Source organism: Heteronotia binoei, chromosome 1 (assembly GCF_032191835.1).
Source record: "Heteronotia binoei isolate CCM8104 ecotype False Entrance Well chromosome 1, APGP_CSIRO_Hbin_v1, whole genome shotgun sequence".
In the NCBI taxonomy this organism is placed as follows: Eukaryota; Metazoa; Chordata; class Lepidosauria; order Squamata; family Gekkonidae; genus Heteronotia; species Heteronotia binoei.
This window is the reverse complement of record NC_083223.1, coordinates 257,692,287-257,716,419: the sequence shown is the minus strand read 5'-3', so window position 1 is coordinate 257,716,419 and position 24,133 is coordinate 257,692,287. Positions and strand designations below refer to the sequence as shown.

Below are 24,133 nucleotides of genomic sequence, written 5' to 3'. Positions count from 1 at the left end.
AAAATCTATATATTGGTGAAACGAATGGCCCACCAGGAAACAGAGATACCTTTAGGTTACACTCACAGTGCAGATATGGATCTTGCAATAAAGTGCAAGGAACAGAGTTCTTAATTTCACCTGTTTTTAATGGATCCAGTAGACCTGGTGACCTTGTACCTATCACACAGATTCTTCTTGTTATCTACATTTCTATTGTATCAAATAAATATTAATTTTTAAAAGGCAGAAGACAATGCAGTAAGAGGAAGGTGATACATACAGTAAGCACTGCAATAGACGACAACCCTATTTCCTTGAAAAAGTGACCTCCTGAACTATTTCATTTGTAGGAAGGCCCTCCTGAACATGTTTCACACATTTTGCGGAATGCTAGAACTGCAGGAGGAGCCCCGTGGCGCAGAGTGGTAAAGCTGTAGTACTGCAGTCCAAGCTCTGCTCACGACCTGAGCTTGATCCCAGCGGAAGCTGGATTCAGGTAGTCGGCTCATGGTTGACTTAGCCTTCCATCCTTCCGAGGTCGGTAAAATGAGTACCAGCTTGCTGGGGGGAAAGTGTAACTGACTGGGGAAGGCAATGGCAAACCACCCCGTAAAAAGTCTGCCATGAAAACGTGAAAGCAACGTCACCCTGATATGCAGAACACCTAAAGTGAAAACAAAGGAAAGACACAATCTAGAAAATTCATAATAAGCAGTCCCACGTAGTCAACAATAAGTGAATGGTTCCTCATCCTCTTGGAGAGGAGTGACAAGTGGAGTGCCTCAGGGATCTGTCCTGGGACCTGTTTTGTTCAACATCTTTATCAATGATTTGGATGAAGGAATAGAGGGAATGCTTATTAAATTTGCAGATGATACTAAATTGGGAGGGGTTGCAAACACAAAAGAAGACAGAAACAGGACACAGGATGACCTTGACAGGCTGGAAAACTGGGCTAAAACCAATAAAATAATTTTTAACAGGGATAAATGTAAAGTTCTGCATTTAGGTAGGAAAAATCCAATGCATGGTTATAGAATGGGGGAGACTTGTCTTAGCATTAGTATGTGCGAAAAGGATCTAGGGGTCTTAGTGGATCATACGCTGAACATGAGTCAACAGTGTGATGCAGTGGCTAAAAAGGCAAATGCAATTTTGGGCTGTATCAACAGAAGTATAGTGTCCAGATCATGTGATGTGATGGTATCTCTTTACTCTGCTCTGTTAAGACCTCACCTGGAGTATTGTGTTCAGTTTTGGGCACCACAATTTAAGGAGGATATAGACAAGCTGGAACGGGTCCAGAGGAGGGCAACAAAGATGGTGAGGGGTCTGGAGACCATGAGGAAAGGTTGAAGGAGCTGGAGATGTTTAGCCTGGAGAGGAGGTGGCTGAGAGATGATATAATCACCATCTTCAAGTACTTGAAGGGCTGTCATATAGAGGATGGTGTGGAATTGTTTTCTGTGGCCCCAGAAGGTAGGACCAGAACCAATGAGTTGAAATTAAATCAGAAGAGTTTCCGGCTCAACATTAGGAAGAACTTCCTGACTGTTAGAGCGATTCCTCAGTGGAACAGGCTTCCTCAGGAGGTACTGGGCTCTCCTTCCTTGAAGGTTTTTAAACAGAGGCTAGATGGCCATCTGACAGCAATGAAGATCCTGTGAATTTAGGGGGGAGGTGTTTGTGAGTTTCCTGCTTTGTGGGGGGGTTGGACTAGATGACCCTAGAGGTCCCTTCCAACTCTAGGATTCTATTAATAGCATGGAATATATTAAACTTTTAATTGGAAAGAAAAAAACTAGAATCACTGGAGACATTTAAAAAAAACCTTACTGTACTTGAAACAAAAGTATTGGTATAAACTCCCAAAAATAATCTACAGGAATAATTCACTCACTCAGAAACCATTCAGACACTCTCATTTCCAACTCAAAAAGAAATCTGAAGTATTTTTACTCAATATTTCAAACAACTTTATTTCAATATTTCAAACAATCATAAGACACTCAGGATAACCCTTTTTTTCAATCTCTCAGCCTTCATCAACCCCACCAAAAATAATAGCACCAGAACATAAAGACTTACAGTGCAATCCTAAGGAGAGTTACTCCAGTCTAAGCCAATTTAAATGAATGGGCTTAGACTGGAGTAACTCTCTTTAGGATTGCACTGTTAGTGGAGAGATCTGTCTGTGTACACGGGAAGTAACTGACATTATTTTAAAAATTGGAAAAATAACAAATCTCCTGGAAGGGACAGCTTTCCAGCCAAATTCTATATAAATATATATCCACTTGTTAGCAAAGTATAAATATATACCCACTTGTTAGCAAACCCAGTTACAGAAACACGTAATCCGTTATTGACCCAAGGATTGATCCCTGAAACATGGTCTGAAGCAAACATCATTGTTATTCCAAAAACAGATAGAGATATTACTTACCCAAAATCATACAGACCTATATTTTTATTAAACCAGAGCAATATCTAATAGTATTGACACCAGAATCCACAAAACTCCTAGCGGATAACTTTGTATACAGATGGATCCATAAGACATGGATTTATTTAAGGACCACTGTAACCTTGGACACTAAAGATCTTAGGCAGATCGTGAGGATAGGATGGGTTGCATCGGTGTTTAGTTCTCATGGCCCTTTCTTACACACCCAGGGAATCCTGTTCACTGTCAGGATCCATGTCTTGTCTCCTGTCATGCCTTCCTTTCGTATCGCTATCTTGCTATGCAGAATGTTATGCCTATGTGCTTGTTTTGTGAAGGTTAATGGATCTCTCCCAGTGGAGATGTTACTGACTGCCTGGGAATGTGGAGGCCTCTCTTGTACCATCTGGACATGGACTAATCAATAATGGGATCATAGTGAAGATACATTACAAGAAACAAACAACATGTCTGTGGTGTAAATAGGCTACCATACTTTTTATACTTTTTTATATTTAATTACTTTTGAATTTACATACTTTTTAAAAAATTACGTTTGAATTTACAAATATCTTTGACACACAAATTCACTGTAACAACCATAAGAAACAATTAAACCGTTTTCAACAGAGCTCATAATAATTTAGTGGTACAGCATACAAATAACTAGTTATAATAGACGCATTTTGTGTTGCCACTTAATCTGTATTGTTATTACCTTCCACTTGTTGAGCTGTATATAATGAGGGAGTAAGCCAGGTCCTTTTACTAAAAGCCTTCCATTTCATTGCTGGCCAAAACACTCTCCATGCATACTGGATACAAGCACTGAGGCTTCATGAAGGAACCACCTTAAAAATACAAATGTTGTTTAGAGTTTTGTTATTTGTATTTTTAAGATGGTTCCTTCATGAAGCCTCAGTGCTTGTATCCAGTATGCATGGAGAGTGTTTTGGCCAGCAGTGAAATGGAAGGCTTTGCACAAGTGGAAGATAATCAATAAAGCTTTCCTATGCATTCATAAAAGTAAAGGTAGTCCCCTGTGCAAGTACCAGTCATTTCCGACTCTGGGGTGATGACGCATCACAGTGTTACTAAGGAGTTCCATGGCGCAGAGTAGTAAAGCTGCAGTACTGCAGTCCAAGCTCTGCTCACACCCTGAGTTGGTTCCTAGTAGAAGCTGGGTTCAGGTACCTGGCTCAAGGTTGACACAGCCTTCCGAGGTCAGTAAAATGAGTACCCAGCTTGCTGAGGGGGAAGTGTAGGTGACTGGGGAAGGCATGAATCAGTTTCAGGCTATGATGTGTGAAAACCCCCGAATTCGGCTAGCCGTCACTGGCCCTCTCAACCCCGCATCTTTGGTTCCCATCAGTGACCAGCTGATTGATCATGATTGTATCCAGACCATGGATAAAGTATATTCCAGCCGCCCAGATTTGACGGATGTCCCTCTGTCCGATCCAGAGGTAGAGTACTATACAGATGGGAGCAGCTACATTCAAGATGGGATCCGATTTGCTGGATATGTGGTGGTCACGTTGCAAAATATTGTAGAAGCCAGACCATTGCCACCTGGCTCCTCAGCTCAAAAGGCCGAATTGATTACCCTGACAAGAGCTCTGGAATTGGCAGAGGGTGTGAGAGCTAACATCTACACAGATTCTAAATATGCATTTTTGACTCTTCATGCTCATGGGGCGCTATATAAAGAAAAAGAACTGATCAATTCTGCGGGAAAAACCATTAGATATGGACCAGAGATGTTGAAGATCCTTGAAGCCGTCTGGGCACCAAGAAAAGTCTCTGTCATGCATTGCAAAACTCACCAGAAGCTCCTCAGCCCAGTGAACAAAGGAAACCGGAAAGCAGACGAGGCCACGAAACAAGCTTCTGCGCAAGGACAGGCGTTGAAAGCAGATGACTCAGTCTGCCCCGTGTTCCAAGTTCAGTTGTCTATATGGGCCCCCCGATACACCAAAAAAGAAGAAAAATGGGGAGAGACTCAGGGAGCCTCCCCAACTCGTATTCAGGGATGGATCCAGTTACCTGATGAGCGACTGTTAGTATCTGAAACAATAGCTTGGCTCCTAGTGCAGCAGACTCATGAGGGAACTCATTTTAGAAAGACTGCCATGGCTGAACTGTTAGATAGGCAGCTATATATTCCCAAACTCCAGAGTCTGTGTGCTAAGGCAGCCGCTAGGTGTGTGCCCTGTGCTCAAAACAACCCTAGGCAGGGCCTAAGCCAACCCCCAGGAATACAGAATGTAGGCACCACCCCTTTTGAATCCATTATCGCAGATTTCATTGAGATGCCCCGGTCAGATCCTTGGAAATATTTACTTGTATTTGTTTGCACCTATTCCAATTGGACAGAGGCCTTCCCTACTAGAACTGAAAAGGCAGCCAAGGTAGTTAAGCACCTGTTAAAGGACATTCTGCCATTTTGGGCCCTACCAATGGTAATTTCCTCAGATAATGAGCACTCGTTTGTCCATAAGGTGGTGCAATCTGTGTCCAAATTGCTGCACATTAATTGCCGTCTACGTGCCTCTTACCGACCACAATTGTCCGTTAAGTGCGAACGGGCAAATAGGTCAATCAAAAACCAGGTGGCCAAGCTGTGCCAAGAAACTAGCTTGAAATGGCCAGATGCCCTGCCAATTGCCCTGTTCCAATTGAGATGCTTGCCCAAAAAGGGACTGAAGATTAGCCCTTATGAGATTGTCTTTGGTAGACCCCCTCCAATTGTAAAAGGGATAAAAGGGGACCTAGCGCAAATTGGAAATCTTGTGTGGTTCCAGGAGATTCAGTCGTTAGGAAGGGCCATGAATGATGTTTCTAAATATGTGCTGGAAACTCCTCCCCTTCAGACCCACAACCCCGTCCATCCATTCCAGCCCGGGGACACTATATGGGTAAAGAGTTGGAGGGCGCTACCGCTCCAGCCAAAATGATGGGGCCTGTTCACTGTCTTGCTTTCTACCCCAACTGCAGTTAAAGTCCAAGGGCAAGCCAGGTGGATTCATTGGTCACACCTTAAATGAGCCTCATCCGACTGGCAGGTGCAGCAGGTTTCTGGGACCAGAATAAAACTGAGGCTTACCCGGCAACCGACCTCTGGACCTTCACCTACCGGCACGCTGAGGTTCACAGACAGCTAAGACGACCCCTAGCTGCCGTCACGTTAGCTGACATGCTCAATGCTCGGGAGAAGAAGCCATAAAAGGAGCAACTGGCTGGGCAAGCTGAAGACGTGCAACTAGCCCTAACTGATATTTTGTGGTTCTTCATACGTTTTCTGTATGTAGACCTTTATGGATAGATATTGGACTTGGATTTTACAAAATCCAACTCCACTGACCCCAAGTGATAATTGGGAACTGACAACGCGAGGGTTTCTGTTAAGGAATAGGGGAAACAGTCGGTGTCAATTGATTGGTCAGTATAGTATTTGCCCTCACGAAGACCTGTATTACTATACGATTAAAAACGAGCGAGGTGTATGTGAAGATTGGACGTGGTGTTCCCGTCATGGGTCTACCTCGGCTTTGAGATTGTCAGTGTTTGTTGTGACCCAGGCGAAACAACCTGGGTGGGAACGATTCAGTATACCAGTAAAGGAGTAGTTTTGGGTAGACACTGGAGTTAGCTAGTGGGCCAGATGATACGAATTTGGCCCGACTTTTCTGTTGACCCCTGATCCTACTGAGATCTGGCCTAAGCTGAGTTAAAGTCAAGAATTCTGGGAGAATAGAGGCTGGGTGAGTGGGCGTCAACGTGGCAGATGAGGTTCAATGTGGCCAAGTGCGAAGTAATGCACATTGGGGCCAAGAATCCCAGCTACAAATACAAGTTGATGGGGTGTGAACTGGCAGAGACTGACCAAGAGAGAGATCTTGGGGTTGTGGTAGATAACTCACTGAAAATGTCAAGACAGTGTGCGTTTGCAATAAAAAAGGCCAACGCCATGCTGGGAATTATTAAGAAGGGAATTGAAAACAAATCAGCCAGTATCATAATGCCCCTGTATAAATCGATGGTGCAGTCTCATTTAGAGAACAGAAGTTGTGCCTACCTCAGCAAGGTCTGTTGCTTTTATGTTAATGAGTCCCACCAGATCCTCACAGGTGTGAAAACCCTGAAGAAGCCTGGTTAAGAGATCTGAAAGTGATGATAAAGCCTTTAACTTTAGCCAGTTTGGTGTAGTGGTTAAGTGTGAGGACTCTTATCTGGGAGAACCGGGTTTGATTCCCCACTCCTCCACTTGCACCTGCTGGAATGGCCTTGGGTCAGCCATAGCTCTGGCAGAGGTTGTCCTTGAAAGGGCAGCTGCTGTGAGAGCCCTCTCCAGCCCCACCTACCTCACAGGGTGTCTGTTGTGGGGGAGGAAGGTAAAGGAGATTGTGAGCCGCTCTGAGACTCTTCGGAGTGGAGGGCGGGATATAAATCCAATATCATCATCATCATAACTTGGGTGGAGAGTTGTTTAAGTGGCTAACCAGCTGGTTGCGAGAAGGATTTATAATTTTCATTATCTTAATCTTGATTTGTATTGTGTTCTGTGGATGTGCTCAGTGTCTCCCTGGATGTGTGCAAGCCTTGAAAAGAAGTTTGAGAATCTCACATGAGAAGGTAGCAGTTGACCCTGTGTATGAAATGATGCTAATTGTGTGAAATATTTAGCGGATCAGGCTAAGCCGTGATAGATCAGACAAGCCTGAAAGGGGGGAATGTGGCAGGTGTTAATTAAGGATCAAAATAAAATTGGCTATTGATTGGTAAAAGATTGAGATCAAACTGATTAGGTCAAGAGAAGCAGATAGGCTTTCTTGCAGGGCAGTGTAGAAGCTATTGCAGTAGTGTGAAATATGGCTGTTGTGTTGCGTAAAGTTGGCCTTGCTTGGAAAGTCCCAAAAAGAAACCCAGGAAATGAGACTGTCATTAGTTAGCTAGCAAACTGATGTTACAACATGCAGCTTGATGAAATAAGAGTATATGTATTGCACCCCGGGAGAAGAGTCCTGGAGAATCCCAAAGATGCTGTTTACTGAACTGGAAAACTATGATTTAGCTTGACTTGTGACTGCAAATAATGCTGCCATGTAATGCCATGTATGGAAAGTACCTAAAGGGACCAATTGTGTCCCGCCTGTATCTTGACGTGTTTCCAGTTTAGTTGATTCTGCTGATGTATAACTTTAAGCAGTATAAAACCTTGTGTTTTTCCTTTAATCAGGGTCAGACTCATCTCTCCTGGCATGAGCCATATGGGTCTGATCCATGCGCATGTTATTTCAATAAAAAAGCTGTTTTCCTGATCCTGCCTCAGGCCTCATCTGTCACTGAACCAACCATCAATTGCTTACTGCAGGGATCTTTCCTGCTACACCACCCCATAAAAAGTTTGGCTACATGGGCTACACCACCCCATGAAAATGTTGTGATGCAACGTCACCCCAGATTTGGAAACGACTGGTGCTTCAACAGGGGGCTACCTTTACCTTTTTATGCATTCATAGTTGAAGTCTATCTGAGTGTTACTTGGCAAAACCTCACATTCATCACTTGGGATCAGACAGCAATTTTTCTCCAGGCCAGGGATCCTGGAAGGTTGTTTTCCCCCCTCCCATCTTTTGAGCATGCAGCAGGTGTCACTTGGGGTGCGTGAGGGGAGGTATTGTGCAGGGGGATGGACTAGCTGACTCTGGAGGTCCCTTCCAACTATATGATTCTATGATCTATTGAAGTACAATGATAAAGAACTTAACCAAAATATTGTCCAAGAAAGGAGCAAATGAAATCTGATCTGTTTTGAAAAAATTAACAATATTAAACCTATAATCTTCCCACAATTTGTATTCTTTTTTTAAAGTGCTTCCCATTATAGTAACAGATAAGGAACTACAAGTATGGCAAAAAAACCCAGAACCCCTTAACGATTTCATATGGTATTATTAAAAAACCCATGAATTTCATACCGTACTATGAGATGTTCCTCTAGAATGGGTGGTCTTGATATACCTCACCTTAAATTCTACTATGAAGCTGCCCAACTTTTACATTTAGTTATCCTTCTGAACCCATCTAACAACATAGATTGGATACAATTAGAAGAGCTATATATTGGGAAAATTAAATTGACAGATATAATTTGGAATAATCCAAAAAAGCATTCATATGTAATAAAAATCAAATGAGTATTTACATACCACTTTATGGATTTGGGATAGGAAAAGAAAAGCGCTTGCTCTTGGAATCTTACATTTGTCATCCTTCCTAGGCCGATTATGGTTTATACCAGGCAGAAATGTAAGCTCTTTCATATTATGGAGATACTTAAGAACATAAGAGAAGCCATGTTGGATCAGGCTAATGGCCATCCAGTCCAACACTCTTGTCACACAGTGGCCAAAAAACCCCCGTGCCATCAAGAGGTCCACCAGTGGGGCTAGAAGCCCTTCCACTGTGCCCCCCCCCCCAAGCACAAGAATACAGAGCATCACTGCCCCAGACAGAGAGTTCTAACAATAAAAAGTTAGTCCCCTGTGTAAGCAGCAGTCGTTTTCGACTCTGGGGTGATGTTGCTTTCGCAACGTTTTCACAGGAGACTTTTTCGGGGTGGTTTGCCATTGCCTTCTCCAGTCATTTACACTTTTGCCCCAGCAAGGTGGGTGCTCATTTTACTGACCTCAGAAGGATGGAAGGCTGAGTCAACCTGGAGTTGACTACCTGAACCAGCTTACACTGGGATCAACCTCGTAAGCAGAGGGCTCCGACTGCAGTACTGCAGTTTTACCACTCTGCGCCACGGGGCTCTTCCAACAATAAGCTGTGGCTAATAGCCACTGATGGACCAATGCTCCACATGCTTATCCATTCCGCTCTTGAAGCTGTCTATGCTTGCAGCCGCCACCACCTCCTGTGGCAGTGCATTCCACATGTTAATCACCCTTTGGGTGAAAAAATACTTCCTTTTATCAGTTCTAACCCGACTGTTCAGCAATTTCATTGAATGCCCACGAGTTCTTGTATTGTGAGAAAGGGAGAAAAGTACTTCTTTCTCTACCTTTTCTATCCCATGCATAATCTTGTAAACCTCTATCATGTCACCCCATAGTCGACGTTTCTCCAAGCTAAAGCGCCCCAAGCGTTTTAACCTTTCTTCATAGAGAAAGTTCAACCCTTTAATCATTCTAGTTGCCCTTTTCTGCAGTTTTTCCAATGCTATATTATCTTTTTTGAGGTGCATTGACCAGAATTGTACACAGTACTCCAAATGAGACCGCACCATCAATTTATACAGGGGCATTATGGTACTGGCTGATTTGTTTTCAGTTCCCTTCCAAATAATTCCCATGGCGTTTGGCCTTTTTTATAGTAGTTGCACACCATCTTGACATTTTCAGTGAATTATCCACCACGACCCCAAGATCTCTCTCTTGGTCAGTCTCCACCAGTTCACACCCCATCAACTTGTATTTATAGCTAGGATTTTTTGGCCTCAATGTGCATTACTTTGCACTTGGCCACAATGAACCTCATCTGCCACGTTGACGCCCACTCACCCAGCCTCGACAGATCCCTTTAGAGTGCCTCACAATCCTCTCTGGTTCTCACCACCCTGAACAATTTAGTGTCATCTGCAAATTTAGCCACTTCACTGCTTACTTCCAACTCCGGATCATTAATGAACAGGTTAAAGAGCATGGGACCCAGTACTGAGCCCTACAGCAAACCACTGCTTACCATCTTCCACTGCGAAAGTTCCCCATTTATACTCACTCTCTTCTTCCTATTAAACAAGGCTGATTGATGTAGTCATAACAGGTCACATTACTGAAAAATTACAATTGGACAAGAGCACCAATATTAAGCTTCCTTGGTTTCAATATCTTCACATTTCGCATTTATTAGAAAGCCCAAAAGTGAAAAAAAGGTTGACAAGGACACCCACTGAATTCAAACAATTACTGAATTAAGAGCCTCAGGACTTTTTTTGTAGAAAAAGCCCAACAGGACTCATTCACATACTAGGCCACCCCCTGGTATCACCATTGCTTCACACAGGGCTTTTTTTAGTAGAAAATGCCCAGCAGGAACCTATTTGCATATTAGGCCACACCCCCTGCTGCCAAACCAGCTGGAACTGCATTCCTGCTCAAAAAAAGCCCTGAAGAGCCTAATCTCTTAATTTGATCTCAAAAGGGGGAAATACATTCATACCCTATCAAAAGAAATGAGGGACTGTTCTACCAATTTGACCATTTTGCCAAGGGAAAGAATTTGGAATTCAAAAACTTCTTCAACAAAAACAATCAATATTAAAACATTATATTTCAAAATTTTGGCAAGATGGTACATGACACCATATTAAATTCTAACAATTCCTCTTTATGTTGGAAACATAGTCGCTTAGTGGGATTTTATATGGTAGGATTGCCCTAAAGTAAGAGTCTTCTGGTGAAAAAATAATTTTACACATCAAGAATATCACATGCTACACAATTAGCGTTGCCAGGTCTGTGTTGGAAAAAGGAGACTTTGGGGTGGAGCTGGGAGAGGGTGGGGTTTGGGGAGGGGAGGGGCCTCAGCAGGGTACAGTGCCATAGAGTCCACCCTTCAAAACAGCCATTTTCTCCAAGGGAGCTGATCTCTGCCAGCTGGAGACCAATTGTAAAAGCAGGAGATCTCCAGGCCCCACCTGGAGCCTGGCAACCCTATTAAATGTGCTCCGATGTGATCTTGTTAAATCTATGGGAAGCTCCTGAAATTTCTTCTAGAAAAGATTTAATGTTTATCTTCCTTAATGCCACTAAAGCCCTGCTAGCTTCTAAATGGAAGAACAATGGTACAGGAAATTATGCAACTACTTTGCTATGGATAAAATTTCAACCAACTCCAGACTATAAAAAAACTGCTTTCTCAATTTATTTTTATTGTTTAAATTTTATGTTCAAAGATAAATCACTCTTAGCGTTGTTTTAATGGAACCTTTACAATGCTATAAATGCAACTGATTTTATGTTACTCACAATGGTGTATACACTGTTTTGTTATTATGCTACCTTCCCCATGTTCAACAGCTGACTAAAGTAAATTAAGTTTTTTAGAAACTATTCCAGCGTTTGTTATTTAATTGTACCCTGTTTTATTGACTGTTTATACTATGTTATACAATATATTTAAAATGAAAAATAAAACTTTTTTTAAAAAGACGATTATTTTTGCATCGAAAATTACCCATTTTCTAAATCTTTAGAATAGGAAAAACCTATAAAAATGAACAACAGGAACAGAACAAAGACAGTCCAGAGGCACCTTTAAGACCAACAAGTTTAATTCTAGGTATAAGCTTTCGTGTGCATGGACACTGAAGAGACAGAGAGAGAAAATTGCACTAAGAGTGATGGAACAAAAGTAAAAATACCCTCTTTACAACACTTCTGCATTGCTCCTGTCCTCGGAACCAGAAGGCTGGCGCTCTGTGGCAGTGGCGCAGAGTGGTAAAGCTGCAGTACTTGCAGTCCTAAACTCTATTCACGACCTGAGTTCAATCCCAGCGGAAGCTGGTTCAGGTATAGCCGGCTTGAGGTTGACTCAGCCTTCCATCCTTCCGAGGTCGGTAAAATAAGTACCCAACTTGCTGGGGGGAAAGTGTAATGACCGAGAAAGGCAATGGCAAACCACCCCGTAAAAAGATCTGCCGTGAAAACGTTGTGAAAGCAGCCCCAGAGTCGGAAACGACTGGTGCTTGCACAGGGGACCTTTCCTTTCTTTTTCCTGCATTGCTCCTGTCCTTGGAACCAGAAGGCTGGCGCTCTGATCACGTGTTCCCGGAGCTCCTTTCTGACGGCTTCCTCTTTCTGGCATTTGCCTTTCCTTCCAGGTCATGGAGGGGGTGTGCCAACCTCGATCGGGAAGAGGCGGAAGGTGGACTATGGGATTCCCAAGCAGCCGCAATCTCGTCTGACCCCGATGGCCGCAGCAAAGGTACCAGGTTTGTGATCTGCTGGGAGTGTCTGCTTAAGAGAGAGAAAGGGTCACAGGATCTCCGTTCTTCTTGCTCGCTCGTTGTACTCCTGGAAATCTTAAATCAGCCCAGGTTGCAACCAATGTTCCCTCTAAACTGCAGAGTCTTGTGAGCAAAAATTCTACTTTGTGAGCTACTGGCATTGAAGTTGTGAGCTACGTCATAAATTAGTGTGCTCTGGGGTCATCCTTCCTGAACTAAGACAAAAATGTGTGAGCTGGAAGCTAAAAATCTGGGAGCTAGCTCACACTAACTCAGTTTAGAGGGAACACTGGTTGCAACTTGCATCCCAGAAACATGATCTCTGGAGGTTACACTGTGGTTGCAGTTATTGCCGTCGTTCACAATTGGATTTTCCAAGCCGCAGTCCCTTTGCAGATGATAACGGTAGAGCAATAGGTGCTGAGTTCCAGCCTCCTCCAGGGCTGGATTCAAGATTGCCTGCCAAGCTTTACAGGCGCTGCAAAATGATTTGTTTATGTTTCTTTACATTGTTTATAGTCTGCCTCTTTCTCTCTCTCTGGGACTCAAGGCAGATTACAATGAATAAGACAATACAGACAGCAGGATGGGACATCCAATAGGCAACACAATAGGATGTGATTACTAGAAATCTGAAACCAACCAGAAGTATGAAACTGTCTTCTCTCTTGTCCCATCCCCACCTCCCCTTAACAAATGGCCTGCCTGATAAAGTTAGGAAGGCTTCCACACTCCTGGCTTTCCACAAACTATGCAAAACTGAATTATTCACCTTTTGAACTGGAAACAGGGCTGCAGCATAAGGAAACTGGTCAGAAATAAGTTTGGGGTAAAAGGTTAAGAACTGCAGATTAATCCTGCTGTGTATGGTTTGTAATATCTGTTGCTGTAAGAAGTTCCCTACTATGGAATGTGTGCATCGTTTAATGTTGCCAGGTTAATGCTTATGCTTTGCATGGATCTAGTGTGGCCAAACTTGCTTAACATAAGAGCCACAAAGAATAAGAACATAAGAGAAGCCACGTTGGATCAGGCCAATGGCACATCCAGTCCAACACTCTGTGTCACACAGTGGCCAATATATATACACATACATACATACACACACACACACACACATACACTCTGGCTAATAGCCACTGATGGACCTCTGCTCCATATTTTTATCCAATCCCCTCTTGAAGCTGGCTATGCTTGTAGCCGCCGCCACCTTATGTGGCAGTGAATTCCACATGTTAATCACCCTTTGGGTGAAGAAGTACTTCCTTTTATCCATTTTAACCTGACTACTCAGCAATTTCATTGAATGCCCACGAGTTCTTGTATTGTGAGAAAGGGAGAAAAGTACTTATCTACTTTCTCCATCCCATGCATAATCTTGTAAACTCCACAGTCAACGTTTCTCCAAGCTAAAGAGCCCCAAGTGTTTTAACCTTTCTTCATAGGGAAAGTGTTCCAAACCTTTAATCATTCTAGTTGCCCTTTTCTGAACTTTTTCCAGTGCTATAATATCCTTTTTGAGGTGCGGTGACCAGAATTGTACACAGTATTCCAAATGAGACTGCACCATCGATTTATACAGGGGCATTATGATACTGGCTGATTTGTTATCAATTCCCTTCCTAATAATTCCCAGCATGGTGTTTGCCTTTTTTATTGCAACTGCACACTGTCTTGACATTTTCAGTGAGTTATCCCAGAGGCGCACATTAGACTGTGGGGTGCCTCAGGGAGCAGTTCTCTCCCCGATGCTATTTAACATCTATATGCGCCCCCTCGCCCAGACTGCCCGGAGGTTTGGACTGGGTTGCCACCAATATGCTGATGACACCCAGCTCTATCTGCTAATGGACGGCCGCCCCGCCTCCGCCCCGGAGAACCTGGACCGGGCTTTACAGGCTGTTGCAACGTGGCTTAGACGGAGTGGGCTGAAGTTGAATCCAGCGAAGACAGAGGTTCTCTGTGTGAGTCGCGGCGCTCTGGGGAAGGAAATATCTCTCCCGGCCTTTGACGGTGCCCCGCTGAAGGCGGCGCAACGGGTAAAGAGCTTGGGTGTTCTTCTGGAGCCTTCACTATCAATGGAGGCCCAGATAGCAGCCACTGCCAAGTCTGCATTCTTCCATCTGAGGCGGGCGAGGCAGTTGGCCCCTTTCCTAGAGCGTCGGGACCTAGCAACGGTGATCCATGCGACGGTCACCTCAAGATTGGACTACTGTAACGCCCTCTACATGGGGCTGCCTCTGTGCCGGACCCGGAAGCTGCAGCTAGTGCAGAATGCGGCGGCCAGGCTGTTGCTCGGCCTCCCAAGATGGGAGCATATACAGCCGGGGCTACGCGAACTGCACTGGCTGCCGATTACATACTGGGTCCAGTACAAAGTGCTGGTCATTACCTTTAAAGCCCTATATGGCCAAGGACCGACCTACCTGAGGGACCGTCTCTCCTCGTACGAGCCCCAGAGAGCACTGAGGTCAGTGGGGAAAAACAGACTGACTATCCCTGGGCCAAAAGAAGTCAAACTTCGGAATACCCGCACACGGGCCTTTTCTACCGCGGCCCCATACCTTTGGAATCAACTCCCAGAGGAGGTGCGGGCCCTCCGGAGCCTTGATCAGTTCCGCAGGGCCTGCAAGACTACCCTCTTCAGGTTGGCGCTGATGAATGGCTGAATTATAAATGCACAACATGCCAAAATGGCCTGGTTCAGGGATCTGCTATTATGATACCGCCAGATTTATTGCGAGATTTAGAATTGTTACTTAAGTATTGATGGTTTTAATGTCTTAATGTTTTAATGTTAACTTGATGTTTTATTATTGATTGTTTGCTTTTAGATGTTGTTAGCCGCCCTGAGCCTGCTTCGGCGGGGGAGGGCGGGATATAAATAAAATTTTACCTTACCTTACCTTACCTTTATCTCCTATGACCCCAAGATCTCTTTTGGTCAGTCTCTGCCAGTTCACACTCCATCAACTTGTATTTGTAGCTGGGATTTTTGGCCCCAATGTGCATTACTTTGCACTTGGCCACAATGAACCTCACCTGCCACGTTGATGCCCACTCACCCAGCCTCAACAGATCCCTTTGGAGTTCCTCACAATCCTCTCTGGTTCTCACCACCCTGAATAATTTAGTGTCATCTGCAAACATGGCCACTTCACTGCTTATTCCCAACTCCAAATCATTAATGAACAAGTTAAAGAGCATGGGACCCAGTACTGAGCCTGCGGCACCCCACTGTTTACCGTCCTTCACTGTGAAAACTGCCCATTTATACTCACTCTCTGCTTCATGCCAGATGTTTGAGAACTGCAAGACATGAGCATCAAATGTTTGAGAGAGGAAGGAAGGAAAATAGGTGGGGGAGGTAGAAAGAAAGCAACTTTTAACTTTAAAGGCATTTTCCAAGCCGCCAGCTGGCTTAGCTTGGAGAAGTGATTTAAAGAGAAGAATGCCTTTTCCAAGCTGGCCAGTGGGGCGGTGGGGTCTTTGAGAGCCACACAATATGTATCTCCCAATACGTATCTCCTAAGCCATAGTTTGGCCACCCCCGATCTAGGTAGCCAGATCATCCATATCAGGGTGGGGAAGCATCTTCTGGGGTACACTGTGTTGGAATTAAGGATTTCTTGCAGCTGTGTTAACTTGCTTCTCCAGCTTATCATGTCACACAAAACATAAGCACTCCTGCTGGATCAGACCAGTGGTCCATCTAGTCCAACTTCCTGTTTCACACAGTGGCCAGCCAGTTGCTCTGGAGATCCAACAATAGGGCATAGAGGCTGAGGCCTTTCCCTGATGTTGCTTCCAGGCTCTGGGATTCAGAGGTTTAATGCCTCTGAACGTGGAAGTCCCCATTAGTCACTGTGGCTAGTAGCCACTGATAGACCTATCCTCCATGAATCTAAGTAATGTTGCCAGGGTGAGAAAAACTGAATTTACTAACATTCTTTAGTATAATTATTGATGAAAAATTCAGGAGCTCTGCTGTATCCAGTTATCTTATTTAATGCAGGCTACTGATTTGAATACTTTTCTAGGACATAACTTGGCTGGAATTTATCCCTATATATAGTATGTTTAAATACCTTTGCTTAGCCCTGGAAAATGTGACCAAGTAATAAAGCATTGTGCGTTTGAGTGCCTTCCTCTGGACACCCAGAAACCATAGTTAGCCCCCACTTACTAGGAATTAGAAACTCAGATTTCCTGGGCCATATAATCTAACTTCCATTAAGTCTCTGAGCACTCTTTCACCTCTGTTCTTTGAAGTGGGACAGGGATATTTTACAGTGGTCGACAGCCTGCCCTGTGGTGGATAATGCAGTGGGGGGGAGAGATAATGCAGGAATATTTGGGGAAGGTGTGAGTTCCTGGCCTGGTGAAATCTTTCTGAAAAGAAAAGCATCTCCTTTTCAAGCTGTGCTTTATTTCCTTCCAGGCCTCTTCGGAGGAGACCATGGAGCTGCGGCTCCAGCAGGCCCAGCGCTTCAAGGAGGAAGGGAATCTCCATTACAAAGAGGGGCGTTTCCGTGATGCCGTGAGCCGTTACCACTGGGCCCTCCTGCAGGTGAAAGGGCTGGATCCCAGCGTGCCTTCTCCGCTGCAGGAATTTGGCGGGGAGAGGCCACATGTAACCCTTGAACAGGAGCGAGCTCTTCACAGCACCCAAAGTGACTGCTACAATAATCTTGCTGGTAAAGCTACAGGAAATGGTTCCCGGGCTCTGTGCAATGTCGAGGTTTTGCTAAGGGCCACTCTGCCTGAGATTCTAGATTCTGAATTTTATTTACAAATTCAGTTATAGACCACCCTCCCTGTGGGTGTACAACAGTTTTACATTCAAATCAATTTAAAACAGTTTAAACAGTAAAGCCATATAACAATATCAGATGGCTCTAAAATGAATTTATTCTGTCACGATCCTGTGGCAGTGGGGGGAGGCGAGAAAGGATGGGCCAGGCAGGGTGGAAAACCATTGGTGTCCTCAACCGTAGACCTGGCAGAACATCTCTGCCCAAAACTGCAGTGGAACTTCATTAGGTCCTGCAGTGCATTGATGTCATTAGGCAGAGAGTTGCACCAGGTCAGGGCCAAAAAAGCCTTGGCTCTGGTTTATGACCTCTGGACAATGCCTTTCCAGGAATTGACGATGTAAATAGCTCTGAGCATGTATAAGGTACCATTCTCTTACCACCAAAGGCCATCTGTGGCCTCTTGGTATAGTGTTGTTATGCTTTGTGATTCTTTACCTTTTAGTTCAGGAAAAAAACTAATAGGGAGGCACATGAGAAAGGTTTAGAAAATATACATGGTGTACAGAAAGTGGAAACTTCTTCCTATCCTGTGAAATAGGAACTTTGGGTTATCTAGGACTACTAAACCAGGCAGTGGGGGAGATGAGTAGGGATCTAAAACTCTAGGCAAGGTGCTGCTGGGGAACACAAAGAGCACTTGTTCCAGTCAGACACCTTGTGTGGTGTTCTGCATGTCAGTATGGCTCAGAGGGATTACCCAATTGGGATTACCCAATTAAACTGTGTGGCAGTTGATTCGCCAAAGGAATGTAAAGGTGCACCATTTTTTTAAAAATAAGCTTTTTTACATTTTTAATATTTTCTATATGTTGTATTATATATTGAACTTACACAACTTATAATGAGTTTTTAACAGGTGTTTTCATGAGAATGTTACCTGATAAATATAGCAGGTCATTTAAAAAGAAAATTGTGATATCTTTCTTGTATGTCAGTCAATAATGGGGTGGGGGGGGGAGTTCTGCTTCTATATGGCTTGTGAGTCGTCATAATGACTGACTGATTCCCTTGAATGTAAACTGACTGATGGATGCAGTTTTTGGACCAGTCAGTAGTATATAGTTCACAAGTTTTACTGGTGAAGGAAGTTTTTTTTTCTTTTTAAATACTCCAGAAGAATCTTTATATTTTTAATCATACATAACCTATTGTAATATTATTACATAAATTATAATTGCACAAAACAAAATGCAGTCTGAAAATCAGCTGACAATATATTTTTCTGGTCAAAGAAGTTTCTATGCCATGCTGTCTTTTATGCTTTGTTAAGGAGATTTTATTAAATTCATATATTCCCTAATCATTGTTTTTTATCTTTTGTCTCAGCCTTTTTGTTACTCAATTATTTGTTTGGGGTTGAGTTTTGTTTCCCTGTTTTTGGTTTCAGTCAAATCTCTACTCTGTCATGAGGGGAAACTTCATGGTCAGTCATTCTCTGTCAGCCTAACCTAGCTCGAAGCATTCTTGTGAGGGGAAAATACAGCTCCTTGGAGGAAGAGTAGTATAAAAATATGTTTGCAAGATAAATTAGGATTCAGATCTGGGATTAAACTGTGGCTTTTATTCATGTGTTATAATGGAACTGACCATCACAAGTTTTGGCAACTACCTAGAGGTAGATGGCTTTAAAAGGGAGGACAACAAATTCATTGAGAGATCTTTCAAAGGCTGTAGAGCAGCAGTCCCTAACCTTTTTGACACCAGGGACGGGTTTTGTGGAAGACAATTTTTCCACAGACTGGGGCGGGGGGTGGGGGTGGAATGGTTTCGGGATGATACAATTGTGCACTTTATTTCTATTAGTTTGCTGTGGTGGTCAAGTGTGCGGATTCTTACCTGAGAAAACCGGGTTTGATTCCCCACTCCTCCACTTGCAGCTGCTGGAATGGCCTTGGGTCAGCCATAGCTCTTGCAGAGTTGTCCTTGAAAGGGCAGTTTCTGTGGAGAGCTCTCTCAGATCCACCCACCTCAGAGGGTGTCTGTTGTAGGGGAGGAAGGTAAAGGAGATTGTGAACTGCTCTGAGTGGAGTGTGCAATATAAATCCAATGTCATTATTATTACTACTATATCGTAATATATAATTACATAATTATACAACTCATGGCCCAGTTGCTAACAGGCCACGGACCGGGACCGGTCCACAGCCTAGGGGTTGGGGACCTCTGCTATAGAGGACCTCCATGTTCAAATACAGTGTATCTTGGAATACCAGTGGCGAAAGAATAAACAGCAAGAGAGGGCTGTTGCCTTCATGACCTGCTGGTGCTCCCCCCCTCCCCAAAGCATCAGGCTAGCTTCCAGAGGAAAATAGGGGTGAAAACTGAAAGTCTTGGACTGATAATTGGAGTTCTTTTGTTCTGTATGTAGCTTGTCTCCTCCACATGGAACCTGTGAACTATGAGCGAGTGAAAGACTACAGTCTAAAAGTCCTAGAAAGGCAGCCAGAGAACACAAAAGCCCTGTATCGTGCTGGAGTGGCGTTTTATCACCTGCGGGATTATGACAAAGCGCGCCGGTATCTCCTGGAAGCTATCAGCAAACAGCCCAAAGGTAAGGGAGACTTCAGGATTCACTGTGAGGTGCTGGACCAAAGCTTGAGACAGCCATTGTGTGGTTTTAAAACTGTGGTCATATTTAATAGCCTGCTGCTCTGGGTTAATCCTCCCACAAGAATTATTGTTCAGTGGTCAGGTATTGAAAGATCATTAATATGAATTGATAAGCAGGGGGCCTGGAAAACTAGTGGTGGAGGGGAAAACCCCATCCCCTGATGGTCCTTTCTTCTTCCTGCTATTTCTTTCTGCCCCCCCCCCCCCTACTACCTTTCTGTCCATTGCCTCTCTGCTATCACTGCCCACTTGTTCCCTTCTCCTTCCTTGCTTGCTCACTTGCAGACATCCCAATTCCCTATTGCATTGTTGCTGGCTGCCAGCCATCTCCTTCCTTCCCTATTGTCTTACTCACTGGCCTGCCCACCTGTGCCACTACCAGCTCCTCTCTTCTGCATTGCTGCTGCCTGCCTGCCTACACTTTTTTCTCCATGATCATGGCTACTAAAGGGAACCTCCATATACAGAGGCAGTAAATCTTGGGATACCAGTGCTAGAGAGCAGTATCAGGGGAGGGCCTTGGTGCCCTATTTCGCCCTCCAGAGCAACTGGTTGACAGTTGTATGAAATAGGATGCTGGACTAGATGGACCACTGGTCCAATACTGCTGGTCATCTCTTCCGTTGCTAGCTCAGTTTGGTTCATGCTGCTGCTTTGTTCATGTGCTGCTCTTCTCACATTCCCTCCTCTCCTGCTGCCATTCACTGTTTATCAGCTGGCCAAGCAAGCCTCAGAATCCCTGTTGATGTTTTCTCCCTCATAAGCTGAGGTTTGTGGACTTCTTAGAACTCTCTTTATTTCTTATTTTTAGATTTTCCTGCAAATCTGGGCTTCCCCCCCCCCAACTTCGTAGAATAATTTCCTTTATTTGTACATGGCTCTAATCTACAGATTGAATAATCCACATCTGGGGCTGTGTTCAGGGTTAGATACAATGATTCTTTCCAGACTGAGCATGGAAAAGATGGCAAAGAAAAATAATGATATTCTGAGCTATAAAACCTGTAAATATTGCTGGGAAGAAGAAGAGATTGGATTTATACCCTGCCCTTCACTACCCAAAGGACTCAAAGCGGATTATGATCTCCTTCCCTTCCTCTCCCCACAACAGTCACTCTGTGAGGGAGGTGAGGCTGAGAGAGCTCTGATAGAAACTGCTCTTGAGCAGAACAGCTCTGAGAGGGCTATGACTGACATGTGGAGGAGTGGGGGATCAAACCTCTCCATGCACTTAACCATTACGCCAAACTGAAGCTAGTGACAAGCAAGGATTATTCCTTAAAGGTTTCCTGATACTGGATTGGATGAACCTGTGTTTCAGTCTTGCAAAACTTAAAAGAGCAGTTGTTAAGACCATTAGGGGGGCCCTAATCCATGATGGCATTTTGAGAAGACTCAATGGCAGGCAGTCAATTTCCTCTTCACAAGCCCTGTTCTCTGCACCTCTGCCTGCGTAAGTGAGATGAGGGTTAGCCAGAGTGGGGTTTTTAGTGGTGGCCCCTCATGTTTGAAAAGCGTAACCTTGAGCCTAACTTGAACAGACTCAAGCAGGACTATGAGGAGGCAGTTTTCTAAATAAATATTTTTAGCCTGTGGAAGCTCTACTGAACTGTAATCAAGACATGGTTTTAAAAAAAATCTTACCTGTGCTATACTGATTATATTTTGGCTATATGCAGTAATAGATTTAATGGACTGTATTGGCACCCCCCTCCCACTTCTTCTCACTCAAATCTCATGCCCTGCAACAGGGGTTCCCAACCTTTTTAGAATTTTGACAGTGGAGAATGGGCACTGCCACAAGCAGCAGAGCCAACCATAAACTCTCAGGGAGTGAGATCATGCATTATCTCGAATAGTAACTTTTCAGTATTTCATCATCCGCTCAGTAGGATGCATTTTTACATTGTGTGTGTGTGTGTAATTTAAAAATGCCATCCGATTTTTTTAGTTTTTGTGGCACTAGTTCTATTTATACATTTTTCTTTATGCTTTGAGGTCTTTATCATGTTGTATGTTGTCCAAAGCCCTGCAGTAGCAGGGACTGGGTGATTCACAAGTTTAATAAATAAGAATTATTGGCTTGATCCACAAAATAACTTTCTTTCAACCACCAGCTGCTGTTCTAAATTTTTTAACAGTGTATCTACCGCTAACAATAGTCTTCATTATTGTCCTTTTTTGCTTTTTCTCTCTGCCATGAAAGATGCCAATGTGAAGCGTTACTTGCAGCTGACAGAGTCCCAGCTGAGCAGCTACCACCAAAAGGAGAAGCAGCTTTATATGGGGATGTTTGGATAGAGGCAGCAGTTCCTGCCTAAATGTACCTGGATGTGGAGTTGCCCTGGATCCCATTTTTCTTGCGGGCTGTACCTGGTCATTGGCGCTGAAGGTTTCAGACACGTCATGCCTTGATGTGCTTAACAGACAGTTTAGCCTTTGAGGATGTGAAGAGAGGAGGGGGGGGCTGGGAAACTTTCTTCACTGTCAGCATTTTGGAATGGAAATGGATGGGGGATGGATGATGCAGCCCCGTAATGGTCCCCTCCCTCCACTGGAGCTGAAGCAGGAGCCACAGTGGGCAGGTCTAATGGTTATTTCTTTTGTTGGTTCATAATTGTTTTGGGAATCCCCTTTTATCTATGTGTCTTATTCCTTTTGCTTGAAAATAAAGGGCCTGAGGCTATGAAGACCACTGAAGTAAGGCCCCTTTGTGTCCTGATTTTGGGTTCCTGTTTTTTTTCTTTGTTTTTTGTTAATGGAAAACCGTTAGATCTGGGGTTTTTTTGTTTTTTAGCTGCCCTCTCCCTACTATTTGGCTCTGGAGGGTCATTCTGGGATGCTTTATATTTTCGTGTCTGTTGGTATGGGGACCATGGCTAGGCCTCTCCTGCAGTTTGTCACCCATGGCAACAGTGTCATAGAGCATCAGCTAGACTCAGCTTTGCCATGTGGCCTCTTTGGCAGCCTAGCTGGGTAGCAGACCCCCTGGATCATGGAAAAATAGACTGGCCACCTCTGTTCTATACTACATGTGTGTTAAGTGCTGTCATATCACTTCCAAATTATGGCAACCCTATGAATTGCCATTGTTGTCTCATCATACGGCTTTCATGGAAAGAGATTATCAAAAGTGGTTTACCATTGCCTTCTTCCGCACAGTACTAACCAGGGTTAGAATAAGAGTTGGATTTATACCCTGCCCTTCATTACCCAAAGAAGTCTCAGAGTGGCTTACAGTTTCCCATAACAGACACCCTGTGAGGTAGAAGGTGCTGAGAGAGCTGCTCTTGAGAGAACAGCTCTGAAAGAACTGTGACTGACCCAAGATCACACCAGCAGCTGCATGTGGAGGAGCAGGGAATCAAACCCAGTTCTTCAGATTACAGTCCACCACTCTTAACCACTACCCCAAACTGGCTCTTAGCTGTCTTACCAAACATACCTGAAGTGGCACTGCCCTTGTCTATGACAGTCTCCCTCAGTGTCTTCTTCCACTACTGCTGCCACCCAATAGCTACCCTTCAAGGATTCTTCCACCCCCATCACCATGGGAACTGTTTTCTTCTGCTTATGTGATTGTTGAGTCCTGACAGGGGTTTGATGCAGCTTAGTCTAGTGTCTCAGGGGTTTGATGCAGCTTAGACTATTCCACATGGAGAGCCAAATAGTAAAGAGCCCAGTAGCACTTTTAAGACTCATGTAAGCTTTCGAGAAACTCAGCTCTCTTCATCAGATGAAAGCTGTGTTTCTCGAAAGTTGATGCTACAATAAATTTTTTTAGTCTTAAAGGTACAACTGGACTCTTTGCTATTTTGCAGCAACAAATTAACATGGCTGGCTCCTCTGGACTTGAGAGCCAGTGTGATTTAATTTTTAAGATTGGCAAAATCTAATGTGGTGAACCAGTTTGATACCCCACTCCTTAGCATGAAGCCAGCTGGGTGACTTGGGCCAGTCACAGTTCTCTCAGAACTCTCAGCCACACCTACCTCACAGGGTGTTTGTTGTGGGAAAGCAATGTGATACAAAGCTGCTTTGAGACTCAAGGTACAGAAAAGTGGATAAAAAAACCTACTGTTCTTCTAATTCTGAGTTTAGCATCATAAGCTCCTTACAGTATTGCTCTCTGCTTCTTTGTCACACACATACCTGCACGCTTGCATTGAAATGTGTTTCCCCTACGCCTTGCTCCGTTATTTCCATACTTCTAATCCTCTGCTTACAAAAATGGGAATTGCTTCCCTTTGTAATGCTTAAGCA

General features: G+C 44.0%; 1 protein-coding gene across 3 annotated transcripts; it reads left to right on the top strand.

The window, feature by feature from the left end:
- Positions 1-12,301: 12,301 nt before the first annotated feature.
- Positions 12,302-22,570, top strand: TTC9C (tetratricopeptide repeat domain 9C). 3 transcript variants are annotated; one of them, XM_060254086.1, is made up of 4 exons: positions 12,302-12,421; positions 16,885-17,140; positions 19,629-19,811; positions 22,077-22,570. In XM_060254086.1, the coding sequence occupies exons 1-4, from the start codon at positions 12,407-12,409 to the stop codon at positions 22,169-22,171; spliced, it is 549 nt and encodes a 182-aa protein (XP_060110069.1). In that variant the 5' UTR covers positions 12,302-12,406; the 3' UTR covers positions 22,172-22,570. The 3 variants fall into 3 exon arrangements, with proteins under 3 accessions (XP_060110069.1, XP_060110077.1, XP_060110084.1); XM_060254094.1 differs by having other exon boundaries at positions 12,407-12,428; XM_060254101.1 differs by lacking the exon at positions 12,302-12,421 and having other exon boundaries at positions 16,885-17,013.
- The last annotated feature ends 1,563 nt before the right edge of the window (positions 22,571-24,133 follow it).